The sequence below is a fragment of the Hipposideros armiger genome, unplaced genomic scaffold (assembly GCF_001890085.2).
Source record: "Hipposideros armiger isolate ML-2016 unplaced genomic scaffold, ASM189008v1 scaffold_304, whole genome shotgun sequence".
Lineage (NCBI taxonomy): Eukaryota > Metazoa > Chordata > Mammalia > Chiroptera > Hipposideridae > Hipposideros > Hipposideros armiger.
Window position 1 is genome coordinate 1,628,029 of NW_017731654.1, and position 11,741 is coordinate 1,639,769.

Genomic DNA, 11,741 nt, shown 5'->3' on the forward strand with positions numbered 1-11,741 from the left:
CATCTTAGCTGTGGAGGGCAGTTTCACTGGCCCTCATGTGGGATCCAAACCGGGGCCCTCTGGCGTCCCAAGCCAGTTCTTAACCATTGCGCCACTTGGCCGGCCCTATTTACTGTTGTTTTTAATGTGGTTGCACAACATTGTATATGCAGTTTTTTTAATTTTTAAATTTCATTTTATATCTTACTTTTTTCCACTTAACATTTAACCTGAGATTTTTCCATCGCCATTAGAAGTTCTTCATAACACCCATTTTTAAAGATGCACAGTTGCTTTACATGAATGTGCTTCAGGATCTCCTGTTTCCTTGGAGTCCTGATTTGAAGTTTAGGTAGGCTCTGCCCTTTTCCTTATTTGCTGACGGTAAATATTTTTGGCTGTTTTTTTTTGGGTGGGGGGGGGTGGGACTATCTTGTAATGACTTTACTAGATGTGGGGGAAGGAGGCATGGGAGCTGCACTTCTGTCACCTGCCATGGGTCTGATGTAGGCTGGTCCTCAGTAAACCCACCCTCTTCCTCCCGCAGTGACCTCTGTGACCTTGCGCTGTTAAAACCCCTGTGGCAGCTCTTCACCCACATGGAGTACAGCCTGTTTGAGGATGTGACTCAGCCTGGCATCCTCCTCCCCCTGCACCGTGCCCTCACCGAGCTCTTCTTCGTCACCGAGAACCGTGCCCAGGTGAGGGCTGTGCCCTGCCTCTCCCCTAGGGTCGGGGCCAGGGCGCAGCACCTCTGAGCGTTCTGCTCCGTCCGCTGCCCAGGGCAGGGAGGCAGGACTTGGATCACAGCTCCATCCCAGCCCTGGGCGGTGAGCTCAGGGTCTCAGCAGACCTGTAGGGAGGCCAGTGTGGCCGACAGTCTGAGGCCCTCACCTCCCCAGCCCCAAGAGCCCCAAGATTGCTTATTTTGTCAGGCCTAAAGCCAAGGGGAAAACTGCCTTGGATCAGCCCTTGACAACAGTGAGTTTTGGACAGTAAAACAGATGGGTTCTTTCGTCTTCCTCTTCTTTTTTTCCTCCTCTCAGCACAATAGACCCATTGACTGTGAGAGATGAAAGGGCCTTTCAAGGTTCTTGAGCTTATCCTCCTCATTTTTTACATGAGGAAACTGACCCAAGGAGGTGGGGTTCCCTGCCCCATCACCCTGTGGGTAAGTCAGGGGCAGAGCCCCCTGGAACCACGCACCTGGCTCCTGCTCCAGCTCCTCCCGTGGCTCTCAAGTGAGGTGGTGCTGTGAGGTGCCCAGTGGACCGAGCACCAGTTACCCACTCGAGACTTCTGTGGCTGGGGTGGGTGTCCCTAGGCAGGGTCTGTTAAAGCTGTGCCCATGCTTTTTCCGCAGGAGCTCGGCTTGCTGCAGGATTACCTGCTGGCCTTAACCACTGACGACCACCTTCTCCGCTGTGCGGCACAGGTACTCCCCCCGAGCTGGCCCGTCGCAGCTGCCTCCCTGTGGCGACGTCCCCGTCACTGTGGCTAGGACAAAGAGCCCCGGTGCTTGCGGCACGAGTGCAGAATCACCCAGGGTTTACACGGAGTCTGTTCCCATTCAGTCACTTCCTCCTGGTGTCAGAGAGAGCAATCGAGCCCCATTTATCAGTGTCATTCCTATTAAACTGTGGGGTCAGAAGACACAAGAATTTGTGTCTTTTAAACCAAAACAACCAATGCCTTAAATTTAGTTTGGCTGGTTCCTGAAGTTTCCATCGAGTTAGATTTCAGATATTTTTGGATGTAACTTTCTGTAGGAGCGCTCCTCTTCTGACAGCTGTGTGGTCTCAGGACCCCTCTAGACTTCTAAATTATTGAGGATCCCCAAAAGCTGCTGTTTATGTGCGTCATATACAGTGAAATATACCACTGGAAATTAAATTAGATTTTAAATTTAGAAATTAAAGCAAAAGACGTAAACACTTACTTATCAATTCATTTTAAAACATAGTAAACCTATTCCATGTTAACATGAATATCATGTTTTGTGAAAATCAACTATACTTTTCAAAACAAAATAATTATTGAAAAGGGTGGCATTGCGTTTTATTCTTGCAGGTATCTTTAATGTCTGCATTAATAGAAGTCAGCTGGAGTTGCATGTCTGCTCCTGTATTTAGTTGTTATATTATCACACATTAGCCTCTGGAAAACTCCACAGGATACTTGTGAGAGTATGAAAGTGAAAAAGGCAAAATAAGGTCTTAATATTATTGTGAAAATAGTTTGTACCATGGGGGTCCCCTGAAAGGGTCTCAGGAGCCGCCAGACTCCATTTTGAGAACCTCAGGGTCACAGACTCCTTGAATATCATAGAAAATGTGTTCCAACCCTCTCAGCAGACAGAGACTCTGAGGCTCAGAGAAGGGGGAGACTTACCCGGGGCCACACTTGAGTTGGCTTCCAGCTGGGACTGCCAGCCGAGCTCTGTACTCTGTTCCTGCCAAGTTTTCTCTGTGAACCCTTCCTCCTGCAAGAAAGGTCAGATGGCTGCTTAGAAGCGGGACTCCTCTCCCATCCTCCCATCAACTACAGAATAGTTTATGTGAATTCTCTCAAGACCTATAGGCAGAGTAAAAAGTCCCTCCCCTCCTAAGAGATGCCTGCCAGCTCCGCCACCACCACCCCTGGTTGTGACACACAATGACATTTGGAGATCTGTGTCCTGTCTCTCGCCCTCATTCTGACCCACCATAGACTGCTGGACCAGTGCTCTGCGTTTTCTCTCTGCCTACCACCCCTTCCTCTCTCACTTAATGAACGAGCAAGCGAAGTGTTCTTGACATTGGCAGTGACTCTTGTTTTCTCCACAGGCTCTGCAGAACATTGCTGCTATCAGCCTGGCCATCAACTACCCAAACAAGGCAACCCATCTCTGGAATGTCGAGTGTTAGCTGTTGGTATGGCGTGCATGGAACCAGCTAATCTGTCCACAAGGATTTTCAAGCAGATATCTAAACTCATTCAGGAAAATCCCTGTGGCATCAGTGCCCGGCTCTCCTTGAGCTCCCACCTCCACTCCAATTAGAATGCCAAGCAGCCATGTCTCCAAGAACTTCCCGTGTCACAGTCTAGACACCTGCACATATTGTAGCATGTGAAAAGAAGCAAAGCAGTGCAGAATTACTCAGAAAGGGCCGGCAGGAGGCCCTTGAGAAGGTTGTTCCGAGACCAGCTTTCTCCAGGGTCTGTCCCTGCAGAAGCCGCAGTCCCGGGCAGACCTGAAAGCGGCCTCTCTGGAGAGGGTCTTGTCTCCGTTGACCTGGAGCTGCCTGCGCTTGCCCTCCGAGTGAAGATGAGTCTGCAGAGCCGCCCTTCTCAGCACGGCCTCCAGCAGCAGCAGCAGGCCTGGAGCTGCTCGCTTGCTTTTGCTTCCTGAGACTGGGTAATCCAACTCGAAACCGGTGAGAGCCTGCCTGCCACCTGGTCCCCAGCGTTCAGTGCAGAGCTGGGTGCCAAGCCAGCTCCCCAGCCATGGCCATCCCAGAGAAATCCTGGGTGAGAACAAGTGCCCTCGGGAACCGCCACAGGCCGCCCAAGTGCATCCACTCACACACTGGCTCCCAGCACATCCACGTTTCTTCAGTTGTTGTTTTAACATGTTCCAGTTTCCACCTCACGATTTTAGAACAGGACCACACCGACTTTCTTGAGAGGGCCTCATGGGAATGACCAGTGGAACGGTCATTCAGGGGGACAGACTGGTGTGTGTGGAGGTAGCAGAGCCTGAGGAATACGCTTCAGCTCCTGTACCTAACTCTTTAGGTACTTGAAGTGTTATCAGAGATCTTACTTTAGAAGTCACACAAAGAAGCAAATACATGATGATTTAGTTTCTGCTCCATGGTCACGGTATTCCATCACATTCACCTCTGGGACTGCGTGCTTATTTGGCTATCACTTGTCTAGCAATAACTACATTCGTTCTAATGAATGCTGTTTCCATTTTTCTTTTTATGGTTGTAGTCTTGCCTTGAAGTGCTGATAAAACACTGCAGTGTGCAGCTGGAGTGGCATGTGGGCTGCGTATAAGCCTCAGTGGGACTCGTGGGTATGAAGAATGCCAGAGGCCACTTCCATTTAAGGGCGGGTATCTGGCCTGAGCACGTCCCACCACACAGGGCCAAACCCCAGGAAGGCTCGTCATAGCCAGGGCCAAGCTGAGCAGGTCAGCACTGCCATGGCCTCTGAAGCCCCCTCTGCAGGCTCTGCAGGGACCTGGATTGGAAGGGTCCAAGACTGCAGGCCCCGGGGGGATCTTACTGCAAGAGCACTTTGCCTTCTGGGTCAGGAGGCTAAGGTGTAGCAACCTCCAGCAGCCCTAGAATGAGAGCCTCAGGCAAGTCCCTGCTGAGTGTGGAGCCTTCTGGAAGGGAGAACTCAAAGGAGACAGAAACAAATGGGGCAGGTCCTGAAACTCACTGACCTGCGGCCCATCACCCTGACGTCAGCAAGGCCCCAGGCCTGGCCTGGCTTTCCATGGTGTTGGGATGTGAGTAGACAAGCGCTGCTGGCTGGGTAGAAACCCCTTTCTCATCTTTTGCTCTGCCTGCACCCCCGACGAAGGCCCCACATTCCCCACCACCCAGACCTAAGCAGGATTCGCAGTGAGGAGGGCATCCCAGAGAACAAACGATCCCCACCGTGGGCTCAGGCTCACTGATGGGCTGCCTGGAAACACACGTGGAGCTGGTGCAGCTCACCGCTTCACCTCGCCACGCCACCCACACCCCTTTATACCTCGGACTGACTGAGTAAAGCGGGGCACACGGACAGGGCATGTGTCACTCCTCTTGGCAGTTGCCACCAGCTTTGCTCCCCACCCTCCCATCAGGAAGATAAATTGTAAATAAACACTGGATTCCTCATAGCTTCTCTGTACACCACCCTTGCTAGCCTGGTCTCGCTCTACTTCAGTTTGCATAGAACAAGCCTCAGTTTTCCCGTCACACACGATTGCTGCTCTCTCCTGGCAGGGCCCCGCCTGGCCTGGCATCCCTGCATCCCACTCTGCCTCTGCTTCCAGCCACTGGGTGGCACTGCCGAGCCAGGCCCTAGTGAGGCTGGTGGCTCCCTCAACTCCTGGTCCCCAGCAGGTACCAGTATCCGGAAGAACCAATTTCCATCGAGACCAACATCCCTTTGATCCTTAGGAGGCAGGACTGCCTGGAATGAAATAAAACTGGCAGGAATAAAGGTGTTGTGGAAACATGTGCCTAATCTATACAGAAATTCTGTTCAAATCATATATATTGTACAAACAGACACTGTTCCTAATGAGAGGAGTGACTTATTTTCATCATTGTTTTTAATTTGTTTTCTTACGGGTTTACGATTTTGAATTTTTCCTATTTGGTTGAAAGAATTCTGATTATATCAGCTGAGTTCAGCCTGTAAAAAGGATGTTAAGTTGTGGGTAAAATATGCAAATGAAGAGAAATATATTGTACAAATTCTATATAAAAAACGTACAATTGTCTGTGGGCTCTTTTTCCTCCTTCCCCTCCTGTCCCTCATGAAGATTATACTTGGAGTTCATACCAAGCCCAAGCTGATGGAATTTCTAGAATCTCAAGGCCTCGGGGTTCAAAGGAATCAAGAAGGTTCTTAGCTCCTGGCCACACCTCCCTGAGCCTCGACTGGGCCCTGCAGGAGACGCACCCCTCCCCGCCTCCCCGAGCAGCCTGAGGGCCATCTGCTCACTCCTGCTTCCTTGGCCTTCAGAGCTCACCTCCACCTCACCTGCGCCTTCCCACGCAACTACTCCGAGGTTTACGCACGCATGCCCATCCCCCCAAGTCTGCTCTCCCCAGCCAATCCCCCCAATCCCACCTCACCCACGCTTTACCTCTTGTAGTGCACAGGACACTGTGCAGCCAGCTGAGAGGAAGGCAGACGGCCAGCCCCCAGGCCTGCTGCTCTTGCAGAGACTGGTCCCGCCTCTGGACCCTGCTTCTCATTAAACACATGGCTGGCTGACGTCCGCCTGCCTTCAGGTCTCGAGCTTCCGCACTCACGACTGGTTGGCCACTTACCGCCGGCCCCTTCTAGGCCACATTCCTGGTGCTGAGGGCTGTCTTGGGAATTAGAGAAGGAAGACTTTGGTGGGGGCTGAACTTAACTAACCTTCAGGCCCATTTGTTCTGGCCTGACAGCATCTGACTGACATCCTCCTAAAGCCCCCAAACTGCATTCTGAGGAATCCTGAGCAGAGGCCAGAAGCCGGCCTCAGCCCTCACCATCCCTGAGGCCAGAGAGAGAGCGGGTTCAGTGTGAGGCCCAACAGAACCGGATGCTCCCAAGTCTCCCTCTAGGACCTAGCGGTAACACTTTCACTCTCTCCTGCCTCACCATGTCTCCTGGGCACACTGGGCCTTGACTCTAGAAAGTCGGTCTGGAGAACCGGGCTGTGTGCTTGTTCAGTCTGAGCCCTGCACTGCTGCCATGACTGACTGACTGGCCAGAAAGCAGGGGCCCAGGTGCTGAAGGTAACCTGCTGAGATCGACCCACAGTGAACAATAGAAGGTCACAGATGTTGAAGGCAATTTGAACTCAAGCTCTTTAAAACGAAGGGAAACAGTTTAACCAGCCTAGCTTCCTTATTTGAGAACTAGAAGCTGTGAGAGGTCAGCTTGGAGTCACACGGGAAGTGGTGGCAGAGCCAGACCAGCTCAGTTCTGATGCCTAGCCCCAAGGCTGTCACCACTGCCTACATGTGTTCGTTCACTCAACAGATCAGCAGTGTGCTAGGTTTCGGGCATTCCTGGAAAGCACCTGGTTAAATACCCACGCGCTCAGATTGGGGCCACATCTAACTAAACATGGCCCCACATGCCTGTGATGAACCCTGTCTCACCCAACTGCCCTTTCCTACCCACTCCCCTTCTTCCTCGCTAACATCCAATTTTTTGCAGGAGGTGACTGGAGGTACTTTAATCTGAAGAAAGGTAGGAACTTCTACTAGCTCGTGAGGAAAGTCATGACGACTTTAAATCCCTTTCGGTAATAACATCATTTCTACTTGCTGAATGCTGACTTTCCCGGCCCCTCCTGAGCCCTGCGTGTATGGATGGCCCAGTTCTGACTGTAGAGTGTTAAGCTGAAGCCTGCAGGGAGGCTCTGGGGAAGGGATTTTGCCCGGGCCCCTATTGCTCCCTCTGACTGTGGTGAGACAACGTGATGCCTGGCACTCCCACGGCAGTCGTGGGGGCCAGCTTGGGAAAACATGAGGCTGCAAGAGCAGAAGGAAAAGAGCCTGACTTTCATTATATTATTTGAGCACTGAAGGAGCCCTAGACCTTCCAACCTCCAGGTGTGTGTGTGTGTGTGTGTGTGTGTGTGTGAGAGAGAGAGAGAGAGAGAGAGAGAGATACCATGTTGTTGCGTGGTCTCACAACTGAAAGCATTTCTGACCCAAGTTTATGCAACAGTTTGGCTCCAATAGGTTGAAAAAATGTCATAGTTCTATCTTATTAATATGAACATTGTATGGGAAAGTAAATATGTAAAAATTCCAGAAATAAATCCAAAAGGCCTCTGACAGTGTTCGGTCAGGCCACAGGTGGCATTAAGCTGCCGCTATTACCAAGTTATTCTTCTCCTTTCTTGTACACACAGCTTTGCTCAGGCCCAGCGAGGTTCCAGACTAACTTTGGAGGTACTGCCCCGGATTCACTAGGACTTCTTCAGCTACAAGTTAAACCCACTCCAAACTAAATTTAAGAACAGAATTTATTGATTTACAAAATTGAAAAGTCCAGGAGTTGCATCCGGCTCCAAGCAAAGCTAAAGATGTCAAGTCAGTCTGTCCGTCTGTCCCCACCACCCAGCAGCCCCACTCCGTCCCTCTCCCTTCCTGCTCTGATTCCCTCTTGGGCCTTCACACAGGTGAAGGCGAGTGAACCTGACCACTGACCACCCCTGATTCCCCAGTGGAGAGAGCCTGTCACTGTCTCTTCATGTGAGGCTTCCTTAAGTTCACTTTTTCCTAGCCATGATTTCACTTAATGTTTAAAAAGCTACTTGGGAGACCCGTGAATTTGCAGGTTGTCATCCCGGAACCGCTGAGCAACACAACATCCATGACAACCAGGCAGAAGAGGAGCCTGGGAGACCCCCCACACACACCCCTGTGAGTCACATCAACACGTCTGTTCAACCACTCAGCTCCCCTGCTGGGCACGATGCCACAGAATGTGGTGGGCAGCTTCGCCATTCGTGAGTGTAGAAATTTACCACACACAAGTGGAGAGAAACATCCCAAAACTACCAATTTAAAAACAAAAAGGTGAGACGGAAAAGAGGGAGCATACGTCTATCCAGCAGATGCAAACAAAATCCAGGTCCTGTAGTATTAGGCAATGAAATTCAAGACAAAAAGATTAAACTGGACCAAATGTTGTTTTATGTATCAATCGTTTCTGTGGATACAGAGTGTAATTTGCAATTTAAAAACACTTTTCTGCACTAAATCCCACACGAAGTTACATAAGGCAAAAATTGCTGGAAATGTGTGGAGAATTGGGCAAACGCAATAGTAATGGGAAGTAACATCTTTCTCAATTACCAGCAGGTTATTTGGGAAAATGAATAGCAGAGTTGTTAAGGAAGCCTTCATGACAAAGCTCCCCCTCTCTGAGGCTGACTATGCAGGAAGAAATTCCTGAGAGTAGGGGCAGTTGACCCTCTCAGGCCTGCCTCCTGTCTCTGAGGTCTCCTTCCTGGTGGGAATACCTCAGGCATCCATGGTGTGCTGGCCTAGGGACCCTGCACTCCCTTTGTCCTGCAGGCTCGGTATGGACAGACCTTTCTCTTACTCCGCACAACACAGGCAAGGCTGAGCTAGTAGGCTTGTCAAAGCTTGCCAGGTGGTCAAGGCAGAGCAGGCAGGAGTCACAGCACAGCCGCACCTACTGCAGGTGACTGGCTAGCTCTTGTCATCAGTCCAGGGGCTCCCCGCTGGGAGGACTCGCCCTCCAGCACAGGTGTGCCCTTCAGGATTCAGAAGGGGAAGGAACTGCCTTTCCCACCGTCTGAAGCACCTCACACCAGCCTCAGTCCCAAGTCCTTACTCTCCCAAGTTCCATTCTCAGATTGATGGGCAGCGGGAATGTCCAGTTCCTACAGGGATCCCCTTCCACCCAAGTTTACTTCATGTCACCAACAGGCTGGCTAAACTATGACACAATCACCCACCATCTATCTGTACAAGTCTTACAGCAGTTCATAACACTGCTCTGTTAAGTAAGCGTGGGCGTGTATCTGTGCGTATGTGTGTGTGTGTGTGTGCGCGCGCACTTTGTACCCACAGGGAAGGCCTTCTTTTTTAGTTAGCCCACGGACAATTCCTAAAAATGGGTCCTAGTTCAGGCCACTATATTAGATATGCTGGACATTGCATCTCTTCCCATCTAATCTTAAAATTTTAAGGGAACCTGACCCCATTCCTAGCCCAGCAAGTAACCATCCCTTATGGCCACACAGGTGATTGGATAAGGAGTGAACTCCTGACCCAAGCTATGGCAATCAGACCCTTTTGGAAATTTGGATTTTAGGACACCAAGGCTGTGGTGAACCCTGGATCTAAGGAGTTACGTAAAGTTAGGGCTAGTGGTCACGTTGAGCCATGTTCAAGCTAAGGAAGCTAATCTCCAGGGTAGCTATTGGGGTAGATGAGAAGAGAAAAATACAATAAAGATTCACAGCCCTAGAGTTCCATGCAGGAGGCAGACAGCTTGATGCAGGCTTCTCCTGGAGCACGGCTTGCTGCTGGCTTGAGAAAACCCTGTTTAGAACCTGCTGGTAGGCTATGTTTTTAAATTTAAGCCCATTGTCTTAAGTTCAGGAGGAAGAGGGCCAACCAGGCAGCTCTGCTGCAGGCATCACTGTTCTGTCAATTTCCTAATAAGTGAAGGGGCCTGTCCCCTTTTCTAGTAACTGGCAAAGCTTGTCTGAGATGAGATGATGTGTTGTGAAAGCGTCTGATGAACACAGCTGCGTGGGTCTCTGGACCTGATTCTGTTGTTGGTTTTGTGAGCAGATTTTAAATCTGGATTCCATTTCCTTAATGTTTAAGCTATCGTTAGGTTTTCTATTTCTTTGTGAGACTCTTTAAAAAGTTTTACTTTTTCAAGTTATTGTCCATTTGGTCAAAGTTTTCAAATTCATGGTCTATAGTTATTGTTAAATTTCGTTATACTTAAAATTATGTTCCCTTTTGATTCCTTGTATTGTATGCTAAGACTTTCTGTTCATTCTCTTGGTCAATTATTCTAGAAGTTTATTTTTATTAGTATTTTCAAGGAACTACTTTTTTTATTTGGTTGATCCTTTCTATTTTATCTTTATTTTCTATTTTATTGACGTTTGCTCTAATATTGATTACTTCCTTCTTTGATCTAGAGGTTTATTATTTTATTTTATTAACTTCTTCATTTAAACCCTAAGTATTATTTCCTAATAGATAACATTAAAGATTATTAATTCTGGGCCGGCCGAGTGGCGCATTGGTTAGGACTTGGTTTGGGACACCAGCTCTGAGCAGCAGGGCCCCAGTTCGGATCCTACATGTGGGCCAGTGACGCTGCGCCCTCTACAGCTAAGATGGTGAACAACAGCTCGACCTGGAGCTGGGCTGCCATGAGTCGCCAGCGATGGCGTAGGGTGCAGTGGGGCTGGCCAGCAGCAGGCGTGAGTTTTCGTGAGCTGCCATGAACCGCCGTGAGCAGCCATCCAATGGCCGGTGAGTGACTGCCTCACCCGGGAAGAGCGCAATGATAATACCAACATGGGGCAGTGAAGCGACGTCCTCCACAACTAGACTGAAGAACAAAAAGTAGAGCAACTTGTCTGTTTCCCTTCCCCGATTCCCCAACACTGTTCCCCTCCCTAATTCCCCAACAAAATCTTTAAAAAAAAAAAAGATTATTAATTCTCCTAGAACTAACTTACAGTGGTATTCCTCAGTTTTTGTTATGTATCATTTCCATCAATGATGAGTTATAAGCAATCATACAGTATGAATTCTTATATGCCTCACTTTTTGCACTCACAATTTTGTGAGATTCACCCATGTTGTTGCCTGTAGCTGTAGTTTATTTCCATTGTTACATATTATTCCATTGATTGACTATGTCTTGACTTATTAATCATAATGTTGGTGGATGCTTGGCTTGTTTCTGACCATTGGTTATTATGAATGATGCTGCTGTGACCATTCTTGTATCTGACTCTTGAGATACACATCCACACATTTACATTGGGTATATATGTAGGAGCGGAGTTGCTGAGCCATAGGATATGCTTATATTAAAATTCAGTCACTGATGCTGTTTTCCAAAACATGTGTACAATATATAAGTAAACTATTGCCACCAGTGTATAAGTACCTGTCCCTTGTTACACAATCAATTGCTACTGTCAGTCTTTTAAATTTTAGTCATTCTGATGAATGTGTAATGGCGGCTCAAAGAAGAGTGAATTTGCGTTTCTCTGACTACTAATGAGATTAAGCAATTTTGCATGTGTTTATTAGCTACTTGCATATCCTCTTGTATGAAGTCCATGTTAAATTTTCTAGCCTGTTTTTCTTTTGATTTGCCTATATTTTCTTTATTGATCAGTAGGCTACATTGAAAGGATTAAAGTACTTTGCTTTTCATACGCGTTGTAAATATGTTCTCCAGTTCATGCATTGCTTTTTCATTCTCAGTGGTGTCTTCTGATGAATAGTATTCTTAATTTTAACGTA

The 11,741-nt window shown here is 48.7% G+C and overlaps 1 protein-coding gene across 1 annotated transcript in view; it reads left to right on the plus strand.

Moving 5' to 3' along the window:
• Positions 1 to 5,470, plus strand: part of ZZEF1 (zinc finger ZZ-type and EF-hand domain containing 1) — a 106,488-nt gene extending 101,018 nt beyond the window's left edge. The window contains exons 53-55 of the mRNA XM_019659838.1: positions 527 to 680; positions 1,343 to 1,414; positions 2,805 to 5,470. Of these exons, the coding sequence (XP_019515383.1) occupies positions 527 to 680; positions 1,343 to 1,414; positions 2,805 to 2,885 (307 nt within the window). The 3' untranslated portion in view covers positions 2,886 to 5,470. The remainder of the gene's footprint in view (positions 1 to 526; positions 681 to 1,342; positions 1,415 to 2,804) is intronic.
• Positions 5,471 to 11,741: the final 6,271 nt, after the last annotated feature.